This window comes from Camelus bactrianus, chromosome 9, assembly GCF_048773025.1.
Source record: "Camelus bactrianus isolate YW-2024 breed Bactrian camel chromosome 9, ASM4877302v1, whole genome shotgun sequence".
Lineage (NCBI taxonomy): Eukaryota > Metazoa > Chordata > Mammalia > Artiodactyla > Camelidae > Camelus > Camelus bactrianus.
In genome coordinates this window covers 35,213,717-35,241,363 of record NC_133547.1, presented here as the reverse complement: position 1 = coordinate 35,241,363, position 27,647 = coordinate 35,213,717, and the positions used below count along the sequence as shown (strand labels likewise).

General features: G+C 36.0%; 1 protein-coding gene across 6 annotated transcripts in view; it reads left to right on the top strand.

Annotated features, from left to right (window-relative positions):
- Positions 1-15,171, top strand: part of COL11A1 (collagen type XI alpha 1 chain) — a 491,382-nt gene extending 476,211 nt beyond the window's left edge. For all 6 annotated transcript variants that reach the window (XM_074370060.1, XM_074370058.1, XM_074370057.1 and 3 more), the window contains 10 exons: positions 1,358-1,411; positions 2,343-2,450; positions 2,927-2,980; positions 3,083-3,118; positions 3,213-3,266; positions 4,765-5,014; positions 8,576-8,688; positions 10,095-10,163; positions 12,039-12,272; positions 13,461-15,171. In XM_074370060.1, the coding sequence (XP_074226161.1) occupies positions 1,358-1,411; positions 2,343-2,450; positions 2,927-2,980; positions 3,083-3,118; positions 3,213-3,266; positions 4,765-5,014; positions 8,576-8,688; positions 10,095-10,163; positions 12,039-12,272; positions 13,461-13,607 (1,119 nt within the window). In that variant the 3' untranslated portion in view covers positions 13,608-15,171. The remainder of the gene's footprint in view (positions 1-1,357; positions 1,412-2,342; positions 2,451-2,926; positions 2,981-3,082; positions 3,119-3,212; positions 3,267-4,764; positions 5,015-8,575; positions 8,689-10,094; positions 10,164-12,038; positions 12,273-13,460) is intronic.
- Positions 15,172-27,647: the final 12,476 nt, after the last annotated feature.

Sequence of the window (27,647 nt, the reverse complement as noted above, 5' to 3'; positions counted from 1 at the left end):
TCACAGTATCCCCTTGGGACAGGAATATAATCCTAGGTTTACAGATGAGAACCCTGAAGCTCTCTTTAGCTAGCTAATTTAAATTGCTAATTAGAGAGGCTGGCTTCTATCCCAAATCTGTTCTATTCTGAACCCATGTTTTTATATTACATCATGCTGCTGGGATTAGATCCATGGCATCAAAAATGATGAACTGGGACTTAATGTACTCTTTCACAGTGAGGACTCAAATTATCTAGGTAGGGGGGCAAAATTAGTCATGGTAGCCTTGTAGAAGATACTATGGTAAAAACTAATCATAAGTTTGGTTAAAGTTAAAACAATTTGATTTCTAAGTGGCATATTAAAATCATTATTGAAATTATAATTCAAATAACTCAATTAAATCTACATAACTCAAACTCATAGAGAAAACTCGTTTTTTCCCTTTGTTTCTTCACGTGGTACTTGTTGTAGGCAGTAGTGACTCACGTGTTGTAGGTATTCTGGCCCTGATTCCATCAATCACATACTTAACAAACCACCAGTCAGTTACATTTCTTCTAACAGAATCTGTTCAACTTGTTGTAATTTCAGAACAAGGATCTTATTTTGTGTTGCCTTCAGTTTGGAGTACACTAATTTTTATATAAAGGAGTTTGTTAAAAAGTTATCAATATGAATATTTTCATGACTAGAAGTCAGGACTAGGAGTTAGTTGCTAAAGTCATGCCATAATTTTCACTAAAATATAATTCAGCATAAATGGATAAATCCATTGTCCTTGGACTATAAGAAGGGTTAAGTTATTAAAATAGAGGTCCGATAATATGAGAAAAGTAAATTATCTTATTATTACATTTACAAATCATTTAGATAAGAGATTCAACTCAGGAATTATAGCTAAAAATACTATCTTTGGAGTTTACATAGGAAAAATGATTAAAAATGGTCAGTTGACTGTCAAAAGGTTATTGAAGTTTTTATCTTTAAATTTTACTGGAAATATAGTAACCTTTAAATGTGAGTTTAGCACTAAAGTATTTGATTAAATGAATGTGTAATTTGGAAACCTCTTCCTCTAAAATTAGTGTAATTAAAAATGCATCATTTCTTCTCAACTAAAAAATCAAATAGACCATGTCCTATTTCTAATTTCATATTTATTCAATCAAACTTATCAATATTATATTTTATTATTATGGTTAAATATCAAACCATTCAGTTTGATTATTTAAAATCCTGAAAAATAAACACTGATTTTTAATAATTATTTTGAACTCTGTCATATTATCAAAACCAGCTTTCCCTATGGATAATATTATGATTCTCTAATCTGTACTTACTCCATGTATGTTTATTATTTCTCATTATTTAGGGACCTCCTGGCTTACCTGGTCTCAAAGGTGACCCTGGCTCCAAGGGTGAGAAGGTAAGAATTAAAGAATGTGTTATTACTTGATACAACATTGTAAAATGATTATAAATCAATAAAAAAATGTTAAAAAAAGAGAGAGAAAACAAAGAATGTGTTATTATAATTTTGATATCCTAATAGCAGAGACAATAATTTTGCAAATTAAAATTACTCAAAAGGAAATTTCAAAGGATACCTTTGTCATTCTAATCAAGAAAAAAGCTGTCCATCTCTAGCTTACAAGATGAATCTAGAAAAGAGAAAATATCCAAAGTAGTAATGAAAAGTGTACCAGAATTCAGTGTTCTGTTTCTCAATGTTCCTTTGTGGGAACCATATGGAGAAAACATATGGTTATACTAAAATAACTATTCAGAAAATAAACAGAATAACAAAATGCCCATTTTTTAGAGTTTTTCAAAATGAAAATAAAAAGTTTAAATGAGACTTATCTTTTGGATAATGATTTGAAGGATATGCATTCTCTATTGCATCAAATAGTTAAAGAAAATAAACCTTTTTTAGAACAACATTAATATTTTTAACTATTTTTAAGTCTCAAAGTGTTTCTTAGATACTACAAATACCTGAAGAATAGAAATCATTTCACATAAAATAAGATGCTTATGAAAATAATGAATTTTCAGTTGTTTGTTTCACCAATATTACTTATAGTCTGTATTGGTCTTTTAGTTGAAGGAATTCTCTTTAAGTGGAACTCTAAATGTGGTATTTCTAGAAAGCATTTGTTTGACCATATTCCCAACCCTTAATAAAGGTCTCACTTAATGTAAGCAGGATGATCCTGTTAGGTGAGGGGAAGAGGTTCTTAATCCTGTATTTCATTTAGAAAGGGTTAAAATGTTATCTAATTTAAATTATTTTGACTATAATTTAACATATGGTTGTAATTTATATATTGTTAACATTTATTTGCCTCCCAAAGGGACATCCTGGTTTAATTGGCCTGATTGGTCCTCCAGGAGAGCAAGGTGAAAAGGGTGACAGGGGACTCCCTGGAACTCAAGGATCTGCAGGAGCAAAAGGGGACGGAGTGAGTAAAGACAAAAATCATTTTCCTTACTCCCTTCCAATCATATACCCACACACCTGCACGTATTCCTTTAAACATGACCAAGGAAGTGATTAATCTTAAGTCAATGACGTTTTCAAAAAGAAATTTATTTATCCTTAGAGTAAATAAATTAAAAATATGACTTAAGTTAAAGATCATAAAAATTATAGTCCAATGGCTAATTACATAACATTTATTGAATCCCCAACACATGCAAATGATGACTCCGAAGGCTGCAGAAATGTAAAGATGTATACGTAGAGAGGGAGACATTGCAGCAAAATGGAAAAGCAAAAACAGATTCTTTCAAAACTTATTTCTTAGATTCAAAATGGAAATTTTAGGCTATGCTCATGTATTTTTGTTTTGGCTAAACTGCAGTCTGCATTGTTTTGCAAAATGTGAAAATGGAATAGCTGAGAAAAACGCTTTAATTTGGATAATTCTCTCCGTAGGGAATTCCAGGTCCTGCTGGTCCCATAGGTCCACCTGGTCCCCCAGGCTTACCAGTAAGTATGAGACAAAAGAATTTTATAAAGTAAACTTATAAATATACCGAAGAGACACAGATGCTCCAGTTTTGTCTGTACTTTTGCCTCTGCACTTTCCAGGGTCCTCAAGGTCCAAAGGGTACCAAAGGCTCAACTGTAAGTACCTTTCTCTTTGGCATTTAAATTTTTCAGCAAAGCCGACCCAAATGCCTTGTTCTCTATTTATCTTGTTCCTTATTCTTTCTAACAGGGACCTGCTGGCCAGAAGGGTGACAGTGGTCTTCCAGGACCTCCAGGGCCTCCGGTAAGTGCATGGTAATAAGAGTGATATTCTGGCAATTGGCATCCTAAGACTGCCAGCAATTTCTCTGAATTCATAAGGATGAAGAAGCACATTCTGTCAAAGTGCTGATTTTCTAGGAAATAGCAACTACCTTAACTAAGTACTCAGGTCTCCATGCCAAGACCGGTCTTTTAATTGGTTTCACTCTTTGAATATAAAGAAACCTTAACTATATATTGTAACAATCTTGTTTTATTAGTTTTTCAAGAAAATCATATACTTTTATGTTACATTTTCATGAAAGCAACTGTTTGTTTGCCACAAAGATACCTTAAAACCTAGGAATAAAAACAAAACTTCAGATATTTGGCATTTTTTTCCTACTGCATATAATAATAATAAAAACAATAATAATAGCTGCCATTTGTTGACACTGACGTTTTCCAGACTTCACCCAACTGTTGTGTTAGATCCACGTGAAAAAATTTGAGTCTTCCTTCTTGAACTTGTTTTGAAGCCATATGTGGATTAGTTTGCTAGGACTGCAGTAACAAAGTACCACGAACTAGGTGCTCAAACAGCACAAATGTACTGTGCAACAGTTCTAGGGGCCAGAAGTCCTAGATCAAAGTGTCAGCAGCATTGGTTCCTTCGGAAGGGTGCAGGGGAAGGTCTGAGACCCCTCACCTTGGCTTCTAGAAGGCTGTCTTCTTTTGTCTCTTCACAATGTCGTCTATGTGTGTCTCTGTGCCCAAATTTCCCCTTTTTAGAAGGGTACCAGTCATATTGGAATAGGATCCACTCCAGTGCCCTCATATGCATTTGCTTTATTAATTATAGCTACAGCTACTCCACTGCTAAATAAGGTCTTTCTCTGAGTTCCTAGGGCTTAGGACTTCTGTGTAGGAATTTTTGTGTAACTTAATTCATCACAATATGAATTAACTATTTGGTGTAGTTCTACTCTTACACGTATGTACAGTCAAGTCTGGTTGCACTTTTTTTACGTTTGTTAATTGATATATTTAAGTTAAAAGTTGAATGTTTCATCATATAAAAACTATTATCAAGTACAATAGACAACTCATTATATTGCACAAGAAACGTAAACTGTTGTTTTAATCTTCAGAGACTAAAATCTTGTTGCAGAGATAGGGCAAGTAAATGAGGAAGAATTAATAAGGAAAGTAGCATACATGCCATATGTCCACACAAATCTGTGCTGTTACTTGTATAGAAAAAGGTCCAGAAATCATCTGATTTCTGTGCCTACCTCAATATCTCTACTAGATTATTTTTTTAAAAACTTACAAAGTTTATATATAAAGATATATATATCAAAAAGATATATATGTTATACATACACATTAGCAATTAGAGAAAACATTGAAAATAGGAAAAACATTGAAAAGTTGAACAAACCATAATTTCTTATAACAATAACATAATCAGCAGTAACTAATATCTGCAGAATGTTGTACCTTAGGACACAATTACATGCCCGTCATCTCTTTCACAGGGTCCGCCTGGTGAAGTCATTCAGCCTTTACCAATCTTGTCACCCAAAAAAACGAGAAGACATGCAGAAGGCATGCAGGCAGATGCAGGAGATAATATTCTGGATTACACTGATGGAATGGAGGAAATATTTGGTTCCCTCAATTCCTTGAAACAAGACATTGAGCATATGAAGTTTCCAATGGGCACGCAGACCAACCCAGCCCGAACTTGCAAAGACCTGCAGCTCAGCCATCCTGACTTCCCAGATGGTATGTTAATAGTACATGGACAAGCGAGTGTACTGAGCCTCTCAGTGACCGAGGTGCATTGTCAGCTCATTAATTCTACTTAAATGTTTAATATAGTCTGTAAATAAAACCAAAGCAAACGATTATAATTCAAGATCTACTTTGGAAAATCTTTGTCTTGTTAAATAAGGTTTCCTTAAATATAACAAAGTCATTTTGGAATGATTAAGATAACACAAATGCATTTTGCCTTGTAGTAAGTTTGGTTTTAAGTGTTCACATAGATGTTACCGTATAATAATTTATATCCTATGTCCTAACTTACTTTAAAATTAATATGATTAAGTAGCATAACTGAATCACATGTGACCTATCAGTTTAGCAATGATTTAGTAAATATAATATTTTAAAATATATTTTTATTGAAGTATAGTCAGTTGACAATGTTGTATCAATTTCTGGTGTACAGCACAATACTTCAGTCACATAGGAACATGCATATATTCATTTTCATATTCTTTCAACTGTAAGTTACTACAAGATCAATAGAACATTTAAGAATTACGGTTGTTTGAGGCAAACGTTTATTTCATTGATCCACGAATAACCAAAACAACTGTGAACGATTTACTTGTAATAATAATCAGGAAAGTTTATTATATGAATTATTTGACAAAACCTTCACATACCCATTCTCAGAAGGAACCAGTTCCAAGTATCCGAAGTTAATTGACTAACTCACACAACACTAAACTAACAAGAGGCTAGATGTGCATGTGATTTTAAATCTCCCACTTTATGTGGAAATAATTTGCTACTCTTCTTACTCGTGGGACAATATTATTTTGCACTTTTGATAATATAATGACTGTTACAACTGAGATCTTTCTAAAGAACTCAGTACAGTTAGAGAAGTTTCATGCAATTCAGGAACAAGAATGTCATAAAATCATATCTCAGTCAAGCACAGCCTGTTAAAATGAAAACGCAGGTAATTAGTAAAGGTTCTTTACAAATCAATATCAAAGGTCTTCAAACTTGTAATATATTTATTTGAAAAAGATACATTTAGTTTCGTATTAATTGAGTAATTTATAAGGAGAATGACCCAGACTTCTGATCTAGCTGACTAAGGTAAATCATACACACGTAGCTGCAGATTACATGTGAAAGATGGCAGCATGTGCCGACAGCACAAAACAACGTGTCATTAATTAGATAGAACCTGAGCAGTCAAGAAAAAAAATGTGTAAATTTTGGAGATGGAAAGCTTGTTGTAGACTGTAGTTCCCTGTGGTTTCCATATATTAAGTAGCTCTATTATTTCTTGATTGTGTTAATTAATTACAATTAAATATTTATTCATTTAGCAGTGCCAGGCACTGTTCTTCAGGCAGAGATGCACAGATAAACCGAAAGAATGATGCTCTCGATCTACTATTGTCTAATGATGGAGACAGATAAACCATAAGTATCAGTAATAGCGCACTATGACAGATACAGGTTTCCCCTGCTCTCGGAAATTAGAGAGTTCCTGTGAAACCTGCAAGCCAAACTGGCATAAAGCACAGAAGCAATTACTCTAGGATACATCTTGCTAAAGGATGCACAAAATAAATCGAGATAAACCACAGATGCTCACGGACACAGTTCAGAGCTATGGGGCTTGATGCGGAGATGCTGGGTGTAGCTCCGGGGAAGGAGCTTGGCGGTGACGCTCTCACTGCTCCGGGTTCACGCTGCCTCTGTAACTGCTTGTTGCCAAACACATGCTGAATGCTCTTTTCACTTTACACCTTGTTTTGTAAAAGCAAAAATCCACTTCCAATTTCTTTCTGTTAGAGAAAACAGATACTAATGTAGGTCTTTCATAAAAGCCAACTGGAATAAAGTGAGCTTTCAAAAAGAAGGGGAATACCTGTATTCTGAAAAAGAAAAAAAAACCTGGGTATTTAGATAATTAGGGAGTGATTTCATTTTGGATAAATAGGATGTCACTATTTGAGGAAGTGTCATTTGAGCTGAAACCTTAAAGAGATAGCCAGTCATGCAAAGAATCAAAAATGTATTCCAGGCAGAGGATATGGGATATTTGCAAAGCTTTAAAGAAGACAAGATCTTGGTGTCTTAAAGGAACTGAAAGAAGATCTCTGTGGCTGCAATAATGAGCAAAATGAAAAATGGCTTGAAGTGATTTGAAAGGAAGCAAGATGGAATCAAAGGAGGCTGGTTAAGAAGCTGTCAGACTAGTCTAAGCAAGAGATAATGGTGGCCTGATTTAGGGATGTGTCAGTAGAAATAGGAAGTGAATCAATTACAAATGAATTGAACAAGGTATTCATAGTAGTCATGGTATTCATCCTGAATTTATTGAATAAAGGTATCTAAGTAATTAAGTGTATGTTACTTGAAATAATATTTAATAACTGCTAACTGAATAAGACAAGATCAAAAATGCTTACCATATAATTCTAAATTCTAAATGAAAGATCAAAGACTGAGTGGTTGTTCTGGATGGTAAAATCTTGGATGATTTTTATTTTCGTGTATATTTTTGCCTGAGAATTTCGGTTTGTTCCAGATGTGAATGTAATGGTGTAATCAGGGAAAGTCCAAATGTTTTTTATTCGACAATTCATTTCAAAAAGCAAACTGGCATTGGATTTTCAGGAATTCCATTACTAAGCTAAGCAGTTGGAGCTTTTAAATCATTCAAAGTTCATAATCAATGGATTGACATAATTCAAATGAGTATTTGAGATGAAGTGGCAGCATGAAAAATGGTAGGAGAAAAGCAAAGTCATCATCACATGTTTATCAATTCTGCCTCCTGATAGTTCTTATTAACAAAAACCCCATTGTCAGTTATTTAAGGAATAACTTTATGTCAGTCCCACTACTTAGTATCTTTACTCACTTAACACTAAATTAACAGGCATGGTCATTCACATGGTAATACTTGTTCCATACCATTTAGATAATAGAATTAATAGCAAACTGTGTTTCAATATATAAAATAGACCTTCTTCTTAGGATCCCATTCAAAGGGAGAGGACATTTACTACAAAAAGTTTTTACTGTAAAATAAAGCAGAAGTATGACCCTGAGGCTAAGTAGAGGTGATCACTTCCATCCTACAGATTAACAAATCAAGAAGAATATTATTACATGAATAGATTACTTAAGTAGTAAATGATACATATAAGATTTAGAGTTGAGGATGTCTGATTCCAGTGTACTTGCAATTCATTACACATGGATAAATAGAATGCTGATATTTGAGGAGATGGGATTTAATCTGAAACTTAAACATAATAGACATGCTAAGAATAAAAAAAAAGGATGTTCCAGGCAGAGTGTATGGGGCCTTTAGCAAAGCTTTGAGCAGACAAGACAAAGGGTCGCTCTTTAACTAGTCAAACATACACCTCAATTTGACCAAAGACATAAAAGGGATTCATGTGGGAATAGATCAATGAATATTCATTTTTTTCTTATTTCTCTAATAAAACTTGGTATATAATATACTCAGTTCTTGATATAAATGTATTTGTATGTGACATGTTTTTTTCCTACTTCCAGGTGAATATTGGATTGATCCTAACCAGGGTTGCTCAGGAGATTCCTTCAAAGTTTACTGTAATTTCACGTCTGGTGGTGAGACTTGCATTTATCCAGACAAAAAATCGGAGGGAGTAAGTACCAATCTGTTTTGGTGGTGACTCTTGACAGTTCTTGCCGTGTTTTTGCAATATTGAACTAAACAGGAAAATTACTGTCATATTTTCATTTATCTGCTTTTCTTACAGGGTAATTAGAGCATTTCATTTGCAGAAACATGAATAGACACCAAAGTGACACACACAGTTAATAAATACTTCTCTTCTTATTTTTCACCCAGATGTATTCTTTATGCACCTGCTTACTCTCTAAAATTCTGTGGCTTTCCATGACACAGCGCAGTTGATTCTCAGATTTTAGTGCATACATAATATTTTTCATTCCAAGTACCACGTGGTAGAACTCACAGCTGTATAGTATGCTCAGAAACACACTTTTATAAAGTATGAATCTTTCACATCAAATAAAAGTATCTCTGCACTTGTGTACTTCTTAAAAGTTTAGTCTCTTCAAACACATTTCTTGATTCTCTCCTAGCGGTCTCAGTATTTTTGAGTTCTGTCTTTAAGGCCACAGGCAAATGATTAATATAAGACTTTTCACCAGCATAATTATAGTCTCCAAACATTTGATAGATGGGAAATTTTGACTTTATTTCTATCCTCTTAATAAATCACATTCTTCTTAGTAAGCAGTGTGGGCACAGAAATTCCTTACAACAAGACAAATAGCTGAAAGTGTGACTAATCTCTTTAGGAGAGACGTTGTTAAGTTTGTAAGTAAAGGATCCGTCTTAGGGGCAGGAGACAAAGCAACATCTGTTTCCTAACACGCTTGGTAGGTAGTGAAGCATAAGAAAGCTCCCCCAGCCCACCAGGAAGTGTGGGAAAATGGAAACACCTCCCCTTACAGGATTACGCAAATTCCCTCTAGTGAGGCCTCATATACCTTTATACTTTGCTGATCTCTGCAAAGCAAAACAGTAAATGAAGATCTGTAGAGGATTCTAAACATTATCCCAGCAGGGGATGATCAGGCTTGCAGCAATGATTTTTCCAAGCATCCTGCTGTTAGTTACTGGCTGGATACTTCAGGATGCCTCCCTTGGCTATGAAATACTGATGGTATGAGCCTTAATGGCAGATGCCAGCTGGCATTGTAAGTGTTTCCTTTGCAAGGGGATACCTAAGAGTTCCACCCATATCCCCTACAGCCGACCCTTAGTATGCCCTTACCAGGTTATTTTCCCCATTTCTTTTTGAGCAATTAAAGAAAACAGGAAGAAAATGACTCAGTCTTTCCTAAATGGGGATTCATAAGATCTATCTCAAATTTTGCTCTTTACCTCATTGTGTATAATCCAGGGTAGGCCATTTTGAAAACCATTTAGCATCTTAGTCTTACTGAAAATTATTGATACATACACAATACTGTTCATAATTTTAACCCATTTTAAAATTTTCCTGTACCTTTGCAACAGGTGAGACTTTCATCATGGCCAAAGGAGAAACCAGGAAGCTGGTTTAGTGAATTTAAGAGAGGAAAACTGGTATGTTATCACCTCAACATGCAATGGTTTATGTTGAACCTTGTAAATGAAGCTCAAATTATGTATCTCCAGACTCTTAACTGTGAAAATCTAAATTACACTAAGCAGGATTTCATGTGTTCCCCAGTTTGCTCCATCTAAATCTGTTAGACCACTTTGGGATTTTAGAAAGAAGTCTAAAACTTTTGTATCAAAAAACATAGAATTATATTAAATTTACTAAAATAATAAGATCAAATAAAATATGCATTTCACTGAGTACCTGAGATAGCTTTCATAAAACAGATTATATTAGAAAATCAGGTACAGACAATATAGTACCTCTTTAGTACCGCTGACTCTATTTCATTTCCTTTATGCTTGAAACCTAATTTGTTCTTTGTTTTCAAATTCAATAAGAACTTTCAGAATGTGAAATGTTGTTTTCCAATTGTTACATCTGGAGATAAAGTGAACTGACTGACCTGACCTTCTATTTGTATCACAGCACAAGTCCGCTTAGGTATTTCCTTACAATTACCACTTTGTGGTTAATAATTTTCTAGAGATATTTTAAGACTAGATGCCAAAACAAAATTTGTACTTAAAGGCTATTCAAAAGTGTATTTGTGTTTAAAATATTAATTAGAATGTATTCAAATTAAAGTTTCTCATCATCCAGATAATTATTCAATAGTTTAATGTTCTTTTAAAAAGCTGTTATTTTCCATTGATGACTATTTATACAGTTATTCCATAAGAACCTCCACATATTAATTAACAACTTTTAGTGAAGTTCTCCACTGGACATAACTCTCTAGTTTAGTCTTCCAGTTACTTGTTAAACACCCATGTTACATCTTTATCTGTGTATGAGTTAAAATACATACACAGATAGAACTCTGTGTGTGGTTTTATTTTTGCTGTTTTGTTTTCCTTAGAGTGAATTTCCCGAGTTTTTTTTTTCCTCCAGCCTCTCAAAGATCCTCCTCATCTGTGCTGTTAATCAGTAAGAATTAAGTAAAACCAACAATAAGGCAGAAAGTCACAGACAACTGCCTTTATACTGACAATCTATAATCCGGGTGAATTTCTTGCTTAATTTTTTTTTAAATCTAGGTTTATATGTTTCAGCTGACCCCAGATACTTCAGTTATACCAATAAAATAATTTATGAATTTGACCAAAAAAAGACAGTTTTTAATAACTTGCTATTAAGACTATTTTCCTGCTCTAAATACAAAATAAGTATTTCCAGATGACAAATATTCCTTTTCATGTCTCAGGCATTATGCTTGGCACTGGTGATACAAAGATGAATATATATAAATATATCGTCCAGGAACAAACAGGCAGGTCTGTGCTGAAGATTAGAAGACCAAAAATGCCTTGTAAGACTGTGGCCCCAAGATGAAAAATGCAGGAACCTGTTGAAAAATGTGAACCAAGTAGATATACTCACAAAATCGGTGAAGTCAAACAACATGAAAATAGTTAAATGTTACATTGCACTGATATTCCTCAATTTTCATTTTCACTATTTTACCACTCTATTATTTGAAAAGATGCATCAATATAATGAAAGATTTCCTGGAAACAAAAGCATTTTTTGTAATATTTACTGACTGATTAGGAACCAGAAGTATAAAGTGATTTTTTTTCCAAGGTAAGTATCGCTGATAGTAACTCAGGTGGAAATACAATCCTTATTTCATAAAATCCTGTCTCTGGATCTTCTGACCCTCAACGCCCACTTTCTTTCATTAAGTGAAAATAGGTTTGCTGACTCATCCACATGCTTCTGGGATCGCAGTTCACTTGTGACAGTGATTTTACTCTTTTATAGCACAAAGGAGGAAATGAGTCTTAATGTGTCTCTTTTCCTCCTATTCCCAGCTTTCATATTTAGATGTTGAAGGCAATTCCATTAATATGGTGCAAATGACATTCCTGAAACTGCTGACCGCCTCTGCGCGGCAAAATTTCACCTACAACTGTCATCAGTCAGTAGCCTGGTATGACGTGTCCTCAGGGAGCTATGACAAAGCCCTTCGGTTCCTGGGATCAAATGACGAGGAAATGTCCTACGACAACAGCCCTTACATCAGAGCCCTGTCTGACGGCTGTGCGGTGAGTGTGATCTCTGCGCGCCTTCTTTCGGTGCTGAGCGGCAGGCGTAACCATCCCAGCTTGGTCCTAAGTCAGATTTCTCTCACACAGTGGACGTCAGTTGTTATGAAGACTTGATGCTTAATTCCAACCTGTTAAAGTATAGTATGTTAGAAACCACTAACACACACACACACACACACACAAACTCTGAACCATACTATAGACACATTTTTAAAGCCCTAACAGAAGGTAATCTTGAATCATATGTTATTTTTATGGAATTATTCCTGATACTTGAATTCTATTACAGCTAGTTATTCTTGAAATGAAAAAAAAAAAAATTCAAGAGCCTGTTTCATTTGCCTCCTTTTAGTCCATGACTCTAAAATGACAAAGGAACCACCACTATACCATTTATACCATAAATAATTCTTACTCCTGTGTGTGTTTTGTTTTTTGGTTTTTTGTTTTAATGAGGGGCTTGCTGATTGGTACCATGTTATGCCAGTTTAGGCAGCTACTGTCAGTTTGTTATTTTATCCTCTGAACTGTCTCACACATGTAGGAATTAGGTAATAGAAAATGACCAAAAGAGCATCCTAACAAGCTCATTGTTTTAGCTGACGCCTGAAGGGAAGTCGCAGTTGCAGACAAACAGAGTAGAGCACACAGAGATCAAAGAGAACGTATTAAAAGGAGCGAGTGTTTTGGATTTCCCAATAGTAATGTGTTGATATTCACAGAATTGACACCTAGCAGCAGAAATGCTTTGACTTTGGCCTTCTTGCATTATAATTTCTATACTATATTCAAATTTTTCTTTAAAAACTTGACTATGTTTTTATATATATATATATTAATTATGATTATAATGGTAAGGATAAATTATTTATGTAGGGGTATGCTCCAGTACCAACATCGGTTTTCATATTGAAATGTATTTATCAGTTCACTGAGAGCCTTTGCAATTGTGCAGTGTGGGTAGTTACGGCTAACTGTTGAATGCAGTTGACATTCAAGGTTTAAAGATACATATGACATCAGTGATGACCAGAAGAGTTCATTACCACACAGAGAACACAATTTTTTTTCCACTCTCCTCTGTCTTACCTTCTTACCTCCATTCAGAGGCTTAAGAAAAAAATAACATATATGTTAAAAATATGAAATGACTTTATGACTTATTATTTCTGCTTAACTTTACAGTCAAGAAAAGGCTATGGAAATACTGTGATTGAAATCAACACACCGAAAATTGATCAAGTGCCTATCGTTGATGTGATGATCAATGACTTTGGTGACCAGAGTCAGAAGTTTGGATTTGAAGTTGGTCCTGTTTGTTTCCTTGGCTAAGATTAGGACAAAGAATATATGAAATCAACAGAAAATACACCTTGGTGCCACCAATCCATTTTATGCCACATGCAAGTTTTGAATAAGGATGGTATAGAAAACAACTTGCTACGTATACATTTACCAATTAAGAAATACCGATGCCCTTGAGGGGGCAGAATCACATGACAAAAGCTTTGGAAATCATAAAATTATGAGATAGTGTGGCTGAGATGGAAACAGGCCTTATTCTTGACTCCCAATTTTCGTCTCTCCTCCTCCTATTTGGATTTCTTTGGTGCTGTAGAAAAAAAAAAAAGAGAAAAATATATATTCATAAAAGATATGGTGCTCACTCCCATCCATCATGGATGTGCTAAAACAGTGTGTTTAATAAATTGTAATTATTTTATGTACAGTTCTATACTGTTATCTATGTGTCCATTTCCAAAACTTGCACGTGTCTCTGAATTCCATCTGCCTCTAATTTTATGACAATTGCAGAACTATGATGGCAATAAATATATGTATTATGAAAAAATAAAGTTGTAATTTCTGATGACTCATTCCCTTTCTTTGACGAATAATAAAATGCCTTTGTATATATTGATGTTGAAGAGTTCAATTATTTGATGTCGCCAACAAATTTCTTAGAGGGCAAAAACCTGGAAGACTTTTGGAAGCACACTCCAATCAGTTCTTCTCTGCTGACCGTAACTTTGCTGAATTTCAGCCAAAAGCATCATGCATTTTGATGCTTTATTCAATGCTATACCTCACCTTTTTCTTTTCAGAGTCCAGGATTTCACAGGATACTTGTATATATGCAAAATAAACAAGCTTATATTTTTTGGACAGGAAATGTGTATGAGAAGCTAACTTAACAAATTCATGTCTCCATCAAGCAATTAATCAGATGTACAATTTTTTTACTACCTTATCTCATCTCATTGTTTTCAGTGTGCTTCAGCCATTCAGATTACTATTAAAAGGTGGAAACTAAGCAATTATTTATGAATTTGTTTAATGTTATATTTTTAATCAGTCAACTTCTTGAATCTGATTCTAAGTTGCGTATTATAATAGTCTCCAAATACTATTTTACCTGCACCTGCCCAACAAGTATCATTTCTTTTCTTTCAAGACAATACACATTATCTGACCTACCTAACTGCTAAATAACATGTGGGTGAACTGTTACTAACAGTGCTTGTTTTAAAAGTCATACTTACTAAAAACAATCAAAACTTTTTTTTTTCCACTAAGGCATTTTCTTTCAGGTAGCTTGAAATAGCAGTAAAATTTAAAAATTAAAAATTGAACTTTGTAACTATTTAAATAATATATGTAAGACTTGAAAATAAATGTTTTATTATTTCTTATATGAAGTGTTAAATTAATTGATACCAGATTTCACTGGAACATTTTCAACTGATAATTTATCACAAAAGACCATACCTGTAATATTGAAATTAAAACGTGAACATTTGTCATTCAGAAGTTCTTTTATTTTTGAAATCAAGTTTGTAAATGTCCTTTCAAGAAGGGAGATATGAATCGTATAAATAAACTCAAGTCTTGTCTACCTGGATTGGTCATTCTCTTTCTTAAATAGGTTTTAAATTACTCTCTGTTGTGGAAAAGGCTTTCAATTCTGTTTCTTGACCATCCAGATTAGAATAGTTTTACACTTCTGGAAAAGAATATTGCTCTTTAGAGATTAGTTGTTTAAATTCTCCACATGTCTAAAATAAAAACACCGCATGGTAATACTCTAATAAAATAAAGATTGGTTATATATAAAATTTCCAAAAATTTTTAATAATTAAGCATTTTACAAAGCCTCAAACATACGTTCATAGTTTCAGCATTAGAAAACTTTTCAGAGCTATTTGAAATAGTCTGTAAATCCTACCTAAAGTAATACTGTTTATCAAGAGGAATTCCATACATCAGACAATTAATGAATGCATAGCAATGAGGGACTATTTCGCATATTGACCTGCTTTGGGAAGCTGCATTATTTGTCCATTTAAACAAAATGGCTTCAAATTTGGCACTCAGTAGAATTAATGAATAAACTAAAACACCTACCCTTTCATATTCCTTTCATGTATGGATATGGTCTTCTGCGTAGTATCGAATTTTTTTCCTCTCTCTTATAATTGATTTAATCTGGACAAAAGGAAGCTCAATGCAATGGGAGAAGCATATTATCTGACATTCTATTCCTGGCCCAGCGTGTGTAAGTCATTCACATGTAAACTGGAGAACGATATGGACCTTGTAGGCAAGGGTAGGTCCTGGGCCAGATGCACATAAAATTTGGTATAATTCCCTTTAAGAAAAATAATACACAATTACAAATAAGAAATACAAAAGATACTGTTTAGAATGAGTAAATATGTTACAACAAATTGTTAATTTTAAAAAATGGACCCATACTTAAAGTATCAGACCATCTGAAGAAATAACAATGTTTTTGTTAATTCTCTGAAGTAACACTTTTCTCCTATGTATTTGGTCTTAGATGGTGCCTATGAAAGAGAATTATGAAGTTTAAGCTTTATTCGTTTCAAGTAAATAGTCCTCTGTGTGCTGGATAACCACCAAATACACGAGTGAATTAAGGGCCTAGCACACTGATGCACACCAAGAGCTAAATAAATCGTTGTTCCTGCTCCAGATTTCCGACTTTGGCTGTCATCACCATAGCATTAGTTCCTTTCTAAAATGTAGCTAATAATGTGTGCCACCTACTCTGCAGACCTTTATAAAGATTTCATTTTTAAAAAGTAAAACATTACAACCCATTGCATCATAGAGGTCTAAATCAGCGAACAGACTCACGTAAAAAACAGGCTTTACAACGGTTCACAAAGGATATGAAAAAAGAGCAACAGTGTATACCAGGTGAATATCCAAGAACCCGAAAGTCATCACACAGAGCTTCTCAGGACCCCTTTACCAGGATGTATATTGCTCTCGAGAAGGATGGGTTTAGTACGTTTTAGGGTCTCTCAAATTTTATATTTTGCTATTCTCATGTCTCTGTGGTGGTCATATAACTAGTAATTCTTCACCGCAGCTGCAGCCCAGATATCCAGAGATTGCAGAATCATTCACAGTTTGAAATCTTTCAGAATATATCCTGCTAAAAGCATTGCAAGTTCAGTTATCAGGACACAGTCAACCCCCGCAGGATCCTCATTTATCTTCTATCTAGTAAGTACATTGCTCAGTGTTTATAAGGAGATTGGTCAGGGGCAAAACAGAAGGAGAGAAGTTACAGACACAGTGTTAACTCCTTCCTTCCAAAAATACAAATTGAAATAATTTCAGAAATGTTTCATGTCACAGTAACTAGAACTTATTTTGTAATAACTTTATAATGACATTTCTCCCTATAATATTGTCTACATGAAGCTGCTGTACACAAATACACTGGTTTCTATTTTTAAACTACCTTTACATGTCTGCAGAGAAATACAGTAGGCCTTCTTTCCATTATGGAAATAATCGCCTTTTGTCAAAACTATGTCCCAGTAGCAAATCTTATATCACTGACAACTTGGGGCAAAAGTAAGCTAATGCGTCTACCAGCCTACTCCCCATCACATTAGCGTCTCTGGTATAAATCAAATGTTTGCCTGCTTTTTTTTGGCTCACTGAGGAAAATGAGTATTTCTAAGGCATAAAGAAACCTTGCCCTGCAATGACATGCATCTGTGTGCTCAGCCCTGTGTGAGATGGCCAGATGGAATTAAACAGAACCAATAAGTCCTCTAAGAAAGGAAGTGATTTGCAGATCCCTCAGCTCAACATGGTGGAAAGTTCTGTGTAACCAATTACTTAATAACACGGGTTTTGGCATCTTGTCCATTTCAGGAGAATAAAATTACTGAGTAAAAATTGCTATCATAGCTACCTATTTATAAGGTAAAATATATTTTAAGAACACTAAGAGGGAAGGGTGTAGCTCAAAGTGTAGAGCATGTGCTTAGCGTGTACAAGGTCCTGGGTTCAATCCCCAGCACCTCCTCTAAAATAAAAAGTAAATAAATGTAATTACTGCCTTCCCCCCACCAAAAAAAAAAAAAAAAAAAACCTAAAAAAATTTTTAAAGAGAACACCAAATTATATTTTTATGTAAGTTTCCTTCATTACAGAGAAACAGAATTCACTTCCTAGTTAATATTATTACCTAGTTATTTCTTCATAGTTGTAGAGATTTTTACATCAATCCTGAGAGAAGAGCGGAAAAAGAGAGACAATGATAATAAGAACATTAGAGAACTGCTAAAGGCATTAACTAATTAAAAGTGGAAAGTGACATGACAAGGTAAATAAAGTTTTTATTTTAGATATTTGGTGAAATAGTTGAAAGCCTCATTAGAAGTTTCTTGTCTCCTGTGTGGGAGACCCTCCCTCACCATTGGTGCCTCCCTGTCCCTCCACCTTCCTGCCCTCCTCAAAGGGAGGCAGGAGAGGAAAGGGGGCAGCTGCAATGGGGGCAAAATTTTGAAGTAAATATTTTCTAAAGGTGGAAGCAAGTTGTGCTGAGACACTGAACCACGGACATCACTGCCAGAAAACTTGATGATCATTTAGTTATTAGTTAACCAATGGCCAAGGATATGATTTAGCTCCATGAGGAGGACAGGCTTCCAACAAAAAAAATAAAATAAAATAAGTTCAACTTTACAGAATAATGATGTCAGAAAGTGTCTGCACTACATCCTTATTCACAGATTAAGAGAAGAGATAAAACCATCACTTCTTAAAAAAAAAAATTTATTATCAAGGTTCTGACTATACAGGTATTTGGAGAACGAAAAGAACAATTGATGTTGGTTTGTGAGTTTGCTTCATGAAGAAGATGGCAGGTCTGCAAATATCTGGAGTTTGGATGGAAGTGTATGGAGGAGAGGCAACAGAGCACTTTAAGGAGGAGACCCAGGGGAGAATTCCAGAGGCACAGGTGGGTGTGGCACCTGAAGAGGAGGAGGGGTCTGATTAAGCCCCAGCCATGAGAGGGCGGTGGCCAGGTGTAAGGCCAAGGCCTGTGTTTACGGCTGGGCTGTAACGGCTTAAACATCACGCACAAGAGTCAGGATATGATGCAGTAAATGATTAAAAATGAATGTTGGCTCCTGAGCAAGACAGTCACAACGACAGTCCTGCTTAGAATGACGGTTTGGGCAGTTTTGGCAGAACCCACCTAGTAGGCATTCTATGCTGGATGGATCTATGAGATGAGTCAGACAATGGGGACTAAGTGTCATGAGATTGTTTCTGAATTTAAGTGAGTGGTAACACAGATCTGGATTACAGAAATTATACCTGCATGATTTAAGAGGGAGGGACAGGTCTAAAATAATTTGAAAGAAGAAATGACTAAATTTTACATTTAAAATATTTCAGAGACTTTTACTGGATACATCTACAAATGAGTTACAGTTGCCTAACCTTCAAGAGCATATATCATAAAATAATCGAAAGGGAACCTTGTCTCTACGAAAATCTGAAGAGCCAACAGGTCTTCGTAAAATGTAGGACACCTTGCCAACTGTATCAACTGGCTTTGCATCTCCCATTGTATCTCATATATTACTGTTGGGATTACATATGAAAATAATTTTTGATTGTTTAAACGATATGTGCTTAAAACTTTATGGACAAGCACCTGTCTCCTATCTAAATAAAAGTTCATGTACATTATCAGCCATACACTTATAGAAAGAAAAATTAACTGCCAAAACTTAGTTATTATCATTTTGTCTGCTGACGCTGAAACTTTCATAAGTAAAAATTGGGACACAAGGAATAAGTAAATAGATGGGAAGTCTTGGAAATAATTATTTATCATTAATATGAAAAATTAGCTGCCTATAAAAAGATCAGAGCATTGTAGGCACTCAATATATATTTAAATAAACAAATAAGCAAATGGAGAAACCACATTTAGATATCCTTTATTGTCTGCCCATCAAACTTTCTATAGATGGATTGTAAACACTGCTTGTACTTTTTTATCCACCATTCAACCCAGTACAGTTGAATTCATCCCTAGGCTATATTGAAACTTTTCAGTATCACAAATAATGGAACATTCATCAAATTCAATGTGCATTTTCTCAGAGATGACAACTCATTGTGTCAAAACCTGCTTCCTTGCCCGTGCTTCTAATCTCAGCTAACGACACCCCTATCCACAAAGTCACCTGGGCCAAAGACATTCAGAATCATGAACTGCTTACTGTTCTTTCAAATCAGTTCTCAGTTTATGTCAATTCTCCTTCCTAAATATGTTTCACACCTGTTGTTTCCCCGTCTACATTACCACTGTTTAAGTTTGGGTAGTTACAATATTTCATCACAATATTTTAATGACTTTCTATATAATTTCCTACTTCCAGACACCTTTATTCCCAAATCTAGCTGCCTTACTGAAAAAAGAACTAAAGGACTTCTTTATGAGAAACGCAAATGCAAAAGGATTTCTCCTGTTGCACGAAAATGGGGTGAGAGAGGAAGGTCCTATCCCAGGTCCCAGGTGAGTCCCTGGGGACGCACCCCATCAAGTGAGGGTCCTTGGCTTCGTGAAGGAAAGAATTCAAGAGCGAGCCACAGTGAAGTGAAAGCGAGTTTATTCAGGGAGACGCACATTCCGTAGACAGCATGCAGGCTGTCTCAGAAGGCAAGAGCGAGAGCACCCCTAGTAGGTGCACATTTCATAGACAGAATGCAGCCCGTCTCACTCAGAAGGGAGCGCAGCCGCGAGCTGTGGGGTGGCTAGTCTTTGTGAGCCAGGTAGTTTCATATGCTAACAAGTTAGGAGGGGTTATTCCAGCTGCTTTAGGGAAGGGGCAGGGATTCCCAGGAACTGGGCCATCACCCGCTTTCGCTTTCGGGGCTTTTATGGCCAGCCTTGCAACTGGCTGAGGTGCCTGAGGGAGTGCCATTCACCGCGCTAATATATTACAGTGAGCACATAATGAAGTACAAGGTCAACTGGAGTCAAATGCTCTGCTATTTTGGGCCTCAAGCTCTCCTGGGAGGTGAATTTTCCACCATCTTGGTTCTAACCAGCGCGTGTCCTGTCCTCAATTGCTGCGTCGTGCTTTTAATGGTTGTGCCCTACGCCCCCTCTCCTGTCTCACTCCCATACGTAAAACTGCTCAGTGGTGTCCCATCACCTACAACAGTGTCTTTTTTGTTGTTGTTTGTTTCACTGCATACGAAAAGCATGTTCACAACCTCTCCCTCTCTCTTGCTTCCTCTTATTCACAGACACCTTACACAAAACTGAAATAACATTGTGCAAACTCACATGCATTGTGATGCACCCTGATACGTAATATTCCATTCTATGCTATTGTATTTCATTTTAGAAAATATTAGGTGTATCATATCCATTAAACTGAGAAATTATTTATGCTTGAAATAACTAGCCAACAAAATAAAGGTCAAAAATCTTAAATTGTTGAGTAAGACCCTTTGAGACGCTTTCCTGACTATTTTTCTACACTGAGCCTTGGATAAGATTTCATTAAAGAGCAACGTTCTGCAAGACCTGAGGGCAGGGAGACCAAGATGGCTGAGTTCTGTCCACAGTGGTTTGCTCTGTTCCCACAGGTCTAAGTGCACCGCGACTTGGCATTGCAATACGGGTTAAGTTTTATGTACCAAGATTTTACTTAAAACCATGCTGTTGCAATACTCTATCCAACATCAATTTAAACAATGGAAACAATCTAAAGGAATACAGTTAGAAAATTGGTTTTTAAAAGAGGCATAGTATATTTGTTGAATGAATGATAAAGTTGGTAAAATCAGTGTTAGATTTAATGACATGGGATGTTGTTTCTAACAAGTTTCTAAATGAAAAAAATCTTGAAGTCTAGAAAACATCAACTTATAAGGTGATTTTTCATGTTTTTGTGATAAATGTAACTCCAGCTCTTGTGTGTGTGTGTATGTGTGTGTTTTAATAATCACATACCATTGGGAACAAGCTTTACAAATTTGCCCATCCATCATCAGCAAAAGGCATGGAAGTTAGTCATTTTCATATAAAATTTTCATTTGTAGCAAAGAAGAAGAGATAAATTATAAAATAAACACCACAATGTTAAGAACAGATCTTCAAGCTAATTCTAGTAACTTCATTCAAACAAAGCGTGTGCAGCCAGCTCAGTGATGGGTTAATTTTGTGTCCTGGTGTCCACTGCTAACTGTGTAAGGCTTCTCAGCAAGAACACTTCACAATGACGCAAATCTGTGTGAAAGTTATATGCATTGTCATCTGAAGCATTAGGACTCCTAATGGCTCCAGATTGTTGTATTTAAACAACACATCTATTAAACAAAAGAAAAGCTGACACATTGATGTAGATCTTTGGAGAATCACAAGAACGAAAGAACCAAAGACAGGCAAAGAAGACACCACTTCTACTTTGTCTGTTCCTCTTCACTCACTAAGTTTTAGCTAAATTTAACCTTTCTTGTTTCTATTTTTATTTTTTATTTCAGTTTTATTGAACTATAATAGACATGCAGCACTGTATAAGTTTAAGGTGAACAGCATAATGATTTGACTCACATACATCATGAAATGATGACCACATAAGTTTACTGGGCATCCATCATCTCATATAGATACAAAATTAACAGAAAAAATTTTCCTTGTGATAAGAACCCTTAAGATTAATTATCTTAACAACTTTCGTATATACTATACCGCAGTGTTAACTATATGTATCAGGTTGTATAGTACCACCTTAGTACTTATTTATCTTATAACTGGAAGTTTATGCCTTTTGACCACCTTCATCCAGTTTCCTCTCTCCCCACCCTCCACCTCGGGTAACCACAAATCTGATCTGTTTTCTGTGAGTCTCTTTGTTAGTTAGTTTGTTTGTTAAATACAATTATCCTACAACACTATGTTAGTTCCTGATGCACAATATAGTGTGATTCAACACTTCTTTACAGTTCAGAAGGATCACCATGGTAAGTCTAGTTACCATCTGTCAGCTTTCGAAGATATTACAGCATTATTGAATATATTCCTCCTGCTGTACATTTCGTCTCCATGACTCATTTATTTTGTAACTGGAAGCCTGTACCTCTTAATTTCCCTCCCCTATTTAACTCAGCATCATTTCCCTCATCAGAGGGAATCAGTCTTTCCCTCATCAGAAGGAAGATCTTTCTGACAACCACCTGTTTGTTCTCTGTTTTAATGGATGATTTGTCTGAGAGGAGCTCTTTATGAGCAAGACATCATTTTCTAAGAAAATTTGATGAAAGAAAGTCACATTATACACATAAACATAGACCTAAGTAAAATAAAATTACCTAACTACTTGATGAGAGAGATGTTTTAAAATAACCAAAGACTGCCATTCTTCGATCCTTGACAAATCTATATTCATGAACATTAAACTATTCAAATATTCAAAATTTCATCTTCACTTCTTGTTATCCTTGACAATTGAAGAAAAAAAGTAATCCATGTTTTCACTGCTATTATATAGGTGGATGTGCTCCTAACACTTGTTTGAGAAGTTCCTTCTCTCTTAGGATGGCACATTCTTTAAAAAAGTTATAGGAAGGATTTAGTTTGGGTTAGAAGACAAGTATAAGGAAGCACTGGGAAGCTGGCAGAAAGCGAAGGAGCTGGGCAGTAAAATGTTTAATCTAGTTTTATCCTTTGACATACTCGGGGACTGGAGCATGTGGAAGTCTTATTAAATGATCTCTTAACTCTTGCCATAACAAAAAGCCAGCTGCTTTCCCTGACAGTGGGGTATCTTTGGTGTTTATATTTTAAACAAATCATCCCAAGCAAAGACTTTTTGTTTTTGTGAAATATTTTACTGTGGCCACATATTCTATAGAATGTGGTTAAACTTCCCATTCTTGGAACTCCAGAATGACTAGTTATATTTTGATAAACTAAGGAAAGAAATGGCTTAAGGAAAGTTCTCATTTGAGCCATAAAAAAATCATTTGAGAAAGGTCTCTAAAGGAAATGGCAAAAGTTTATAATAGTATGCAAAAGGAAAAATAGAATTCCTAAATTCCTCCCCTACCATTTTGTTTTTAATCCACAAGATTTTCCATTTTTCTCAAAAAGCTCTTCATGACTCCCTTACTGTATAACTCAATTACTAGCATCCTAGTTGAAGCCCTTCTTGGATCAGTTTCCTATCATTCCTGATTGTAGTCGTCCACCTCTACTTACCACCTACGTACACAAACACTCCAACCCATACAACCATTGCTGCCTGGTTCCTCTTTCTTTAATTAATCAAATGTCACCATTTGAGTTTTCCACTGCAATAATACTGCCTAACAGACAACCGCAAAACTTCATGGTTTAAATATTACGCTTTTATTATCACTGTGGCTAAATGGGAGGCCTTTCTAGCATCCAGCGAGGCTGGTCTTGCTTGGGCTCACTCACGTGTCTGCAGGCTGTGGGCAAAAGAATGATCTGCTGGGGACAAGAATGACCCTGCCTACGGTGGATTTCCATCACATGGTTTCTTATCCTCTTGCAGATGGTGCCAGGCTTCCTCAAATGGTGAGCAAAAGCAAGAGATTGAGACATAGATACAGGCGGGGGTGGGAGTGGGGCGGAGAGAAGGTGTACACAACCATTAATTTGAGGTCAGGGTCAAAACTGCTGTGGTGTTAATCAGGCGACATCCTATTGGCCAAAGTAAGTCACAGACCAGCAGATTCACTGGGAAAAAAAGAAAAATCTCCACCTCCCAGTGGGAGGAGCTGCAAAGTCACATCACAACCCACACAGATGTGGGGAGGCGTAGAAAATTGTGAAGACGCCTGCATTCTCCCACCCTCACTGTCAATCGTGTGCTCAAAAGCTTTCAAGGATTACCTATTTCATATTCTGAGCAAATGTCTACTCTGCTCCCAATATTTCAAACCCAAAAACTACTTCCAACCAGCCTAACATTCAATTTAAAAAAAAATTTTTTTGTATTCCTACAGTTTAAACTCATGCTCTACGCAACTTTGCGCTGGATGCATAGTTCTCTGTATCACATACTGCTCTTTAACGAGTGTTAGTTTGCTCTAACCAACGAGAGTGTAAAATATAAATCCCCTAGAGTCTAAACGTTAGTTCTGATCATATATAAGATATAGTATGGGTTGAATTGTGTCCTCCAAAATTCCATATGTTGGACTGCCAAATTTGAATCCACCACAATATAATCTTATTTGGAGACAAGGTATTTACAGAGATAATCAAGTTAAAATAAAGCTATCTGGGTGCATCCCAATCTAATAACACTGATGCCCCCTTGAAAAAGAGAGATTTGAACACAGAGACAAACAAATATAGACGAAAGACAAAGTGAAGAGACACAGAGAAAAGACAGCCACCTACAGGCCAGTGAGAAAGGCCGGGAACAGATCTTTTCCTGATCACAAGGAACCCCAGTCCCACTTTGCACTTCTATCCTCCAGACTGTGAGACAATCAATTCCTGTTACTGAACCACTCAGTTTGCGGCACTCTGTTAGACAGCCTCAGCAAACTAATATTAAGTATTAAACAAATACTTATTTTTTCTTTAATTGAATGGATGAGAGATTCATGAGTACAAACTAATAAGTCTATGTTCTTCGACAAGAGAATTTTAACTGAATTGCTAGAAACTTAAGATCCTAGATCACACACTTACGATATATAAAGCAAGCTTCTAGGGTTTCCCGATATGAAACTACTGATCCGTAAAGAAATAAAATTCTCTACCGTGTATTTTAGATCTGAGAAGAAGAAACACACTTGGAGGGAAGCAGCAAAGATGACCAACAAGTCCTGCACGTAGTGGGTAAAGTGGGCTGGTCTGCCCTGTGCAACTATAAAATAGTGTCGGCGAATGGGAGCTCGATAATAAACTGCATGAAATTGAGAAGCAAGTATGCACGAGAGTGTATCGCAGCGTAATCAATTCAGCTGAGACATTCATTGTTTACTTGTTTTCCTGGGGATCCAGTGGTGAATGAGACAGACCAACCCCCCTCACCTTTGAGATTTTAAAGGTTGGTGTATTTTTAAAAATGGAAAATTGCTAATAACAGTAATAATAGCAAGTAATTAATTTTGCGATAGGCAAAATCAAGGAAGCTGAGGGAGTCTACGGCAGGGGTTCCAACCTTGATGAGGAACAGGAAGGTAACTGAGTGAATGTTTAGAATGAGACCCAGAACACTATAGAAATTTTCTACCTTAATAACAGTGGAAGAGACAAAGCATGTTTTTTTTTTCAGCTTTATTTATTTATTTTTATTTTTTTAACATTTTTTATTGATTTATAATCATGTTACAATATTGTGTCAAATTCCAGTGTAGAGCACAATTTTTCAGTTATACATGAACATATATATATTCATTGTCACATTTTTTTCTCTGTGCATTACCATAAGATCTTGTATATATTTCCCTGTGCTATACAGTATAATCTTGTTTATCTATTCTACAATTTTGAAATCCCAGTCTATCCCTTCCCACCCCCAGCCCCCTTGGCAACCACAAGTTTGTATTCTATGTCTATGAGTCTATTTCTGTTTTGTATTTATGCTTAGTTTTTTTTTTTAGATTCCACATATGAGCGATCTCATATGGTATTTTTCTTTCTCTTTCTGGCTTATTTCACTTAGAATGACATTCTCCAGGAGCATCCATGTTGCTGCAAATGACAAAGCATGTTAAGTAAAGATAACGATTATATCAAGAATCTGGGCTAAAAAAAATCTTGGCAGTCAGAAACACTGAGTATTATTCTTTTTCTTTTAGAATGTGGCTTAAAAGATTTTTTATTTTTCTGCTTTCTTTCACCACATCAACCTGTTCTCTGGTGTCGTTCTGAAACTTTCTGTGAAACAGTCTTCAGCTCCCGCAGGCTGCTGCCCGACCTGGCCTGATACACGAGAAACAAGGAATTAAACAGCGTGCTGCAGAGACTTGCTTAAGCTTCCGCGGTGAAGAGCAACCCAGGTCTGACCACCAAAATTGAAAACCCAAAGCAGTACATCCGGGATAGAACGATACCAGAAATAGAAACCAGCAAAATCATCAAGAGGACGATGTAAAGCACCTGCTGACGATCCATCTCGCCGCTCAGGGCAGGCGAAAGGAGCAAATTCAATGTTGTTCGATGAAGTAAGTGAAGTACTGAGGAAAATGAAATCCCGGTGCCTAAGATAACATGGTGTTAGTGTCTGCAGATTCTGCCTGACAGAGGCCCTCCGCTGCTGCAGGGCTGGCCGCTGAGCGGTGCACCAGCCTGCGGCATCATGAACTGCTCAGTTTAGACAGACTCACCCCCAGGACTGCGTTGTCTGGGCAGTTATCCTGTGTTCTGTTCTTAGGGGGAGGCTTGCTCAACTGCCACCAGTCAGCTGGGCGGTGGTTCTCTGAGCCAGGGGGAGCTGTTTCCCAGACGGAGTTGAAAAAAGACACAAGACATGATTCCACCACAAGCAAGCCTTAAATTGGCCTGATACCCAAAGCTGTCAAGAGGATATCAACGTAAGCCACCTGCAGAACCATTTGCATAATAAGCCCTGGCACTCCAGAGAGAAATCATTAAAGATACTGAGGTAGAAATCCTCCACTGGGGACCGAAGGCCAAATGGAGCTCTTGTATCTAGGCTCTGTGGCCTGAAGAATGCTGGCTCGCATACATCATCTTTAAATCTTTTAAATTGGTTGCTAATCTTTAAAAACTCGAATTTCTGGCTTCTCTTGAAAATTTGGAGGATCTAACAAAAGGTGAGTGAGTGCCCACTACATCTTTTCACCGGGAGCGTGCGTTCTGTCATTTGCTGAGCCCCCAGCACTCCCCTCCTCTTCTGTTTATATCTCACATGCTTCATGTGGGTTGGCCCTTCTAGGTGTTTAAATCCTAAACCCAGGATTAAGATCTTGAACAAGAAGAGGCAAAGGAAGATGGAGATGAGGAAATAATCCTAATTATTGATCAGAGAGGGAATTCATTGTCCAGAAAAAAACAAGGGA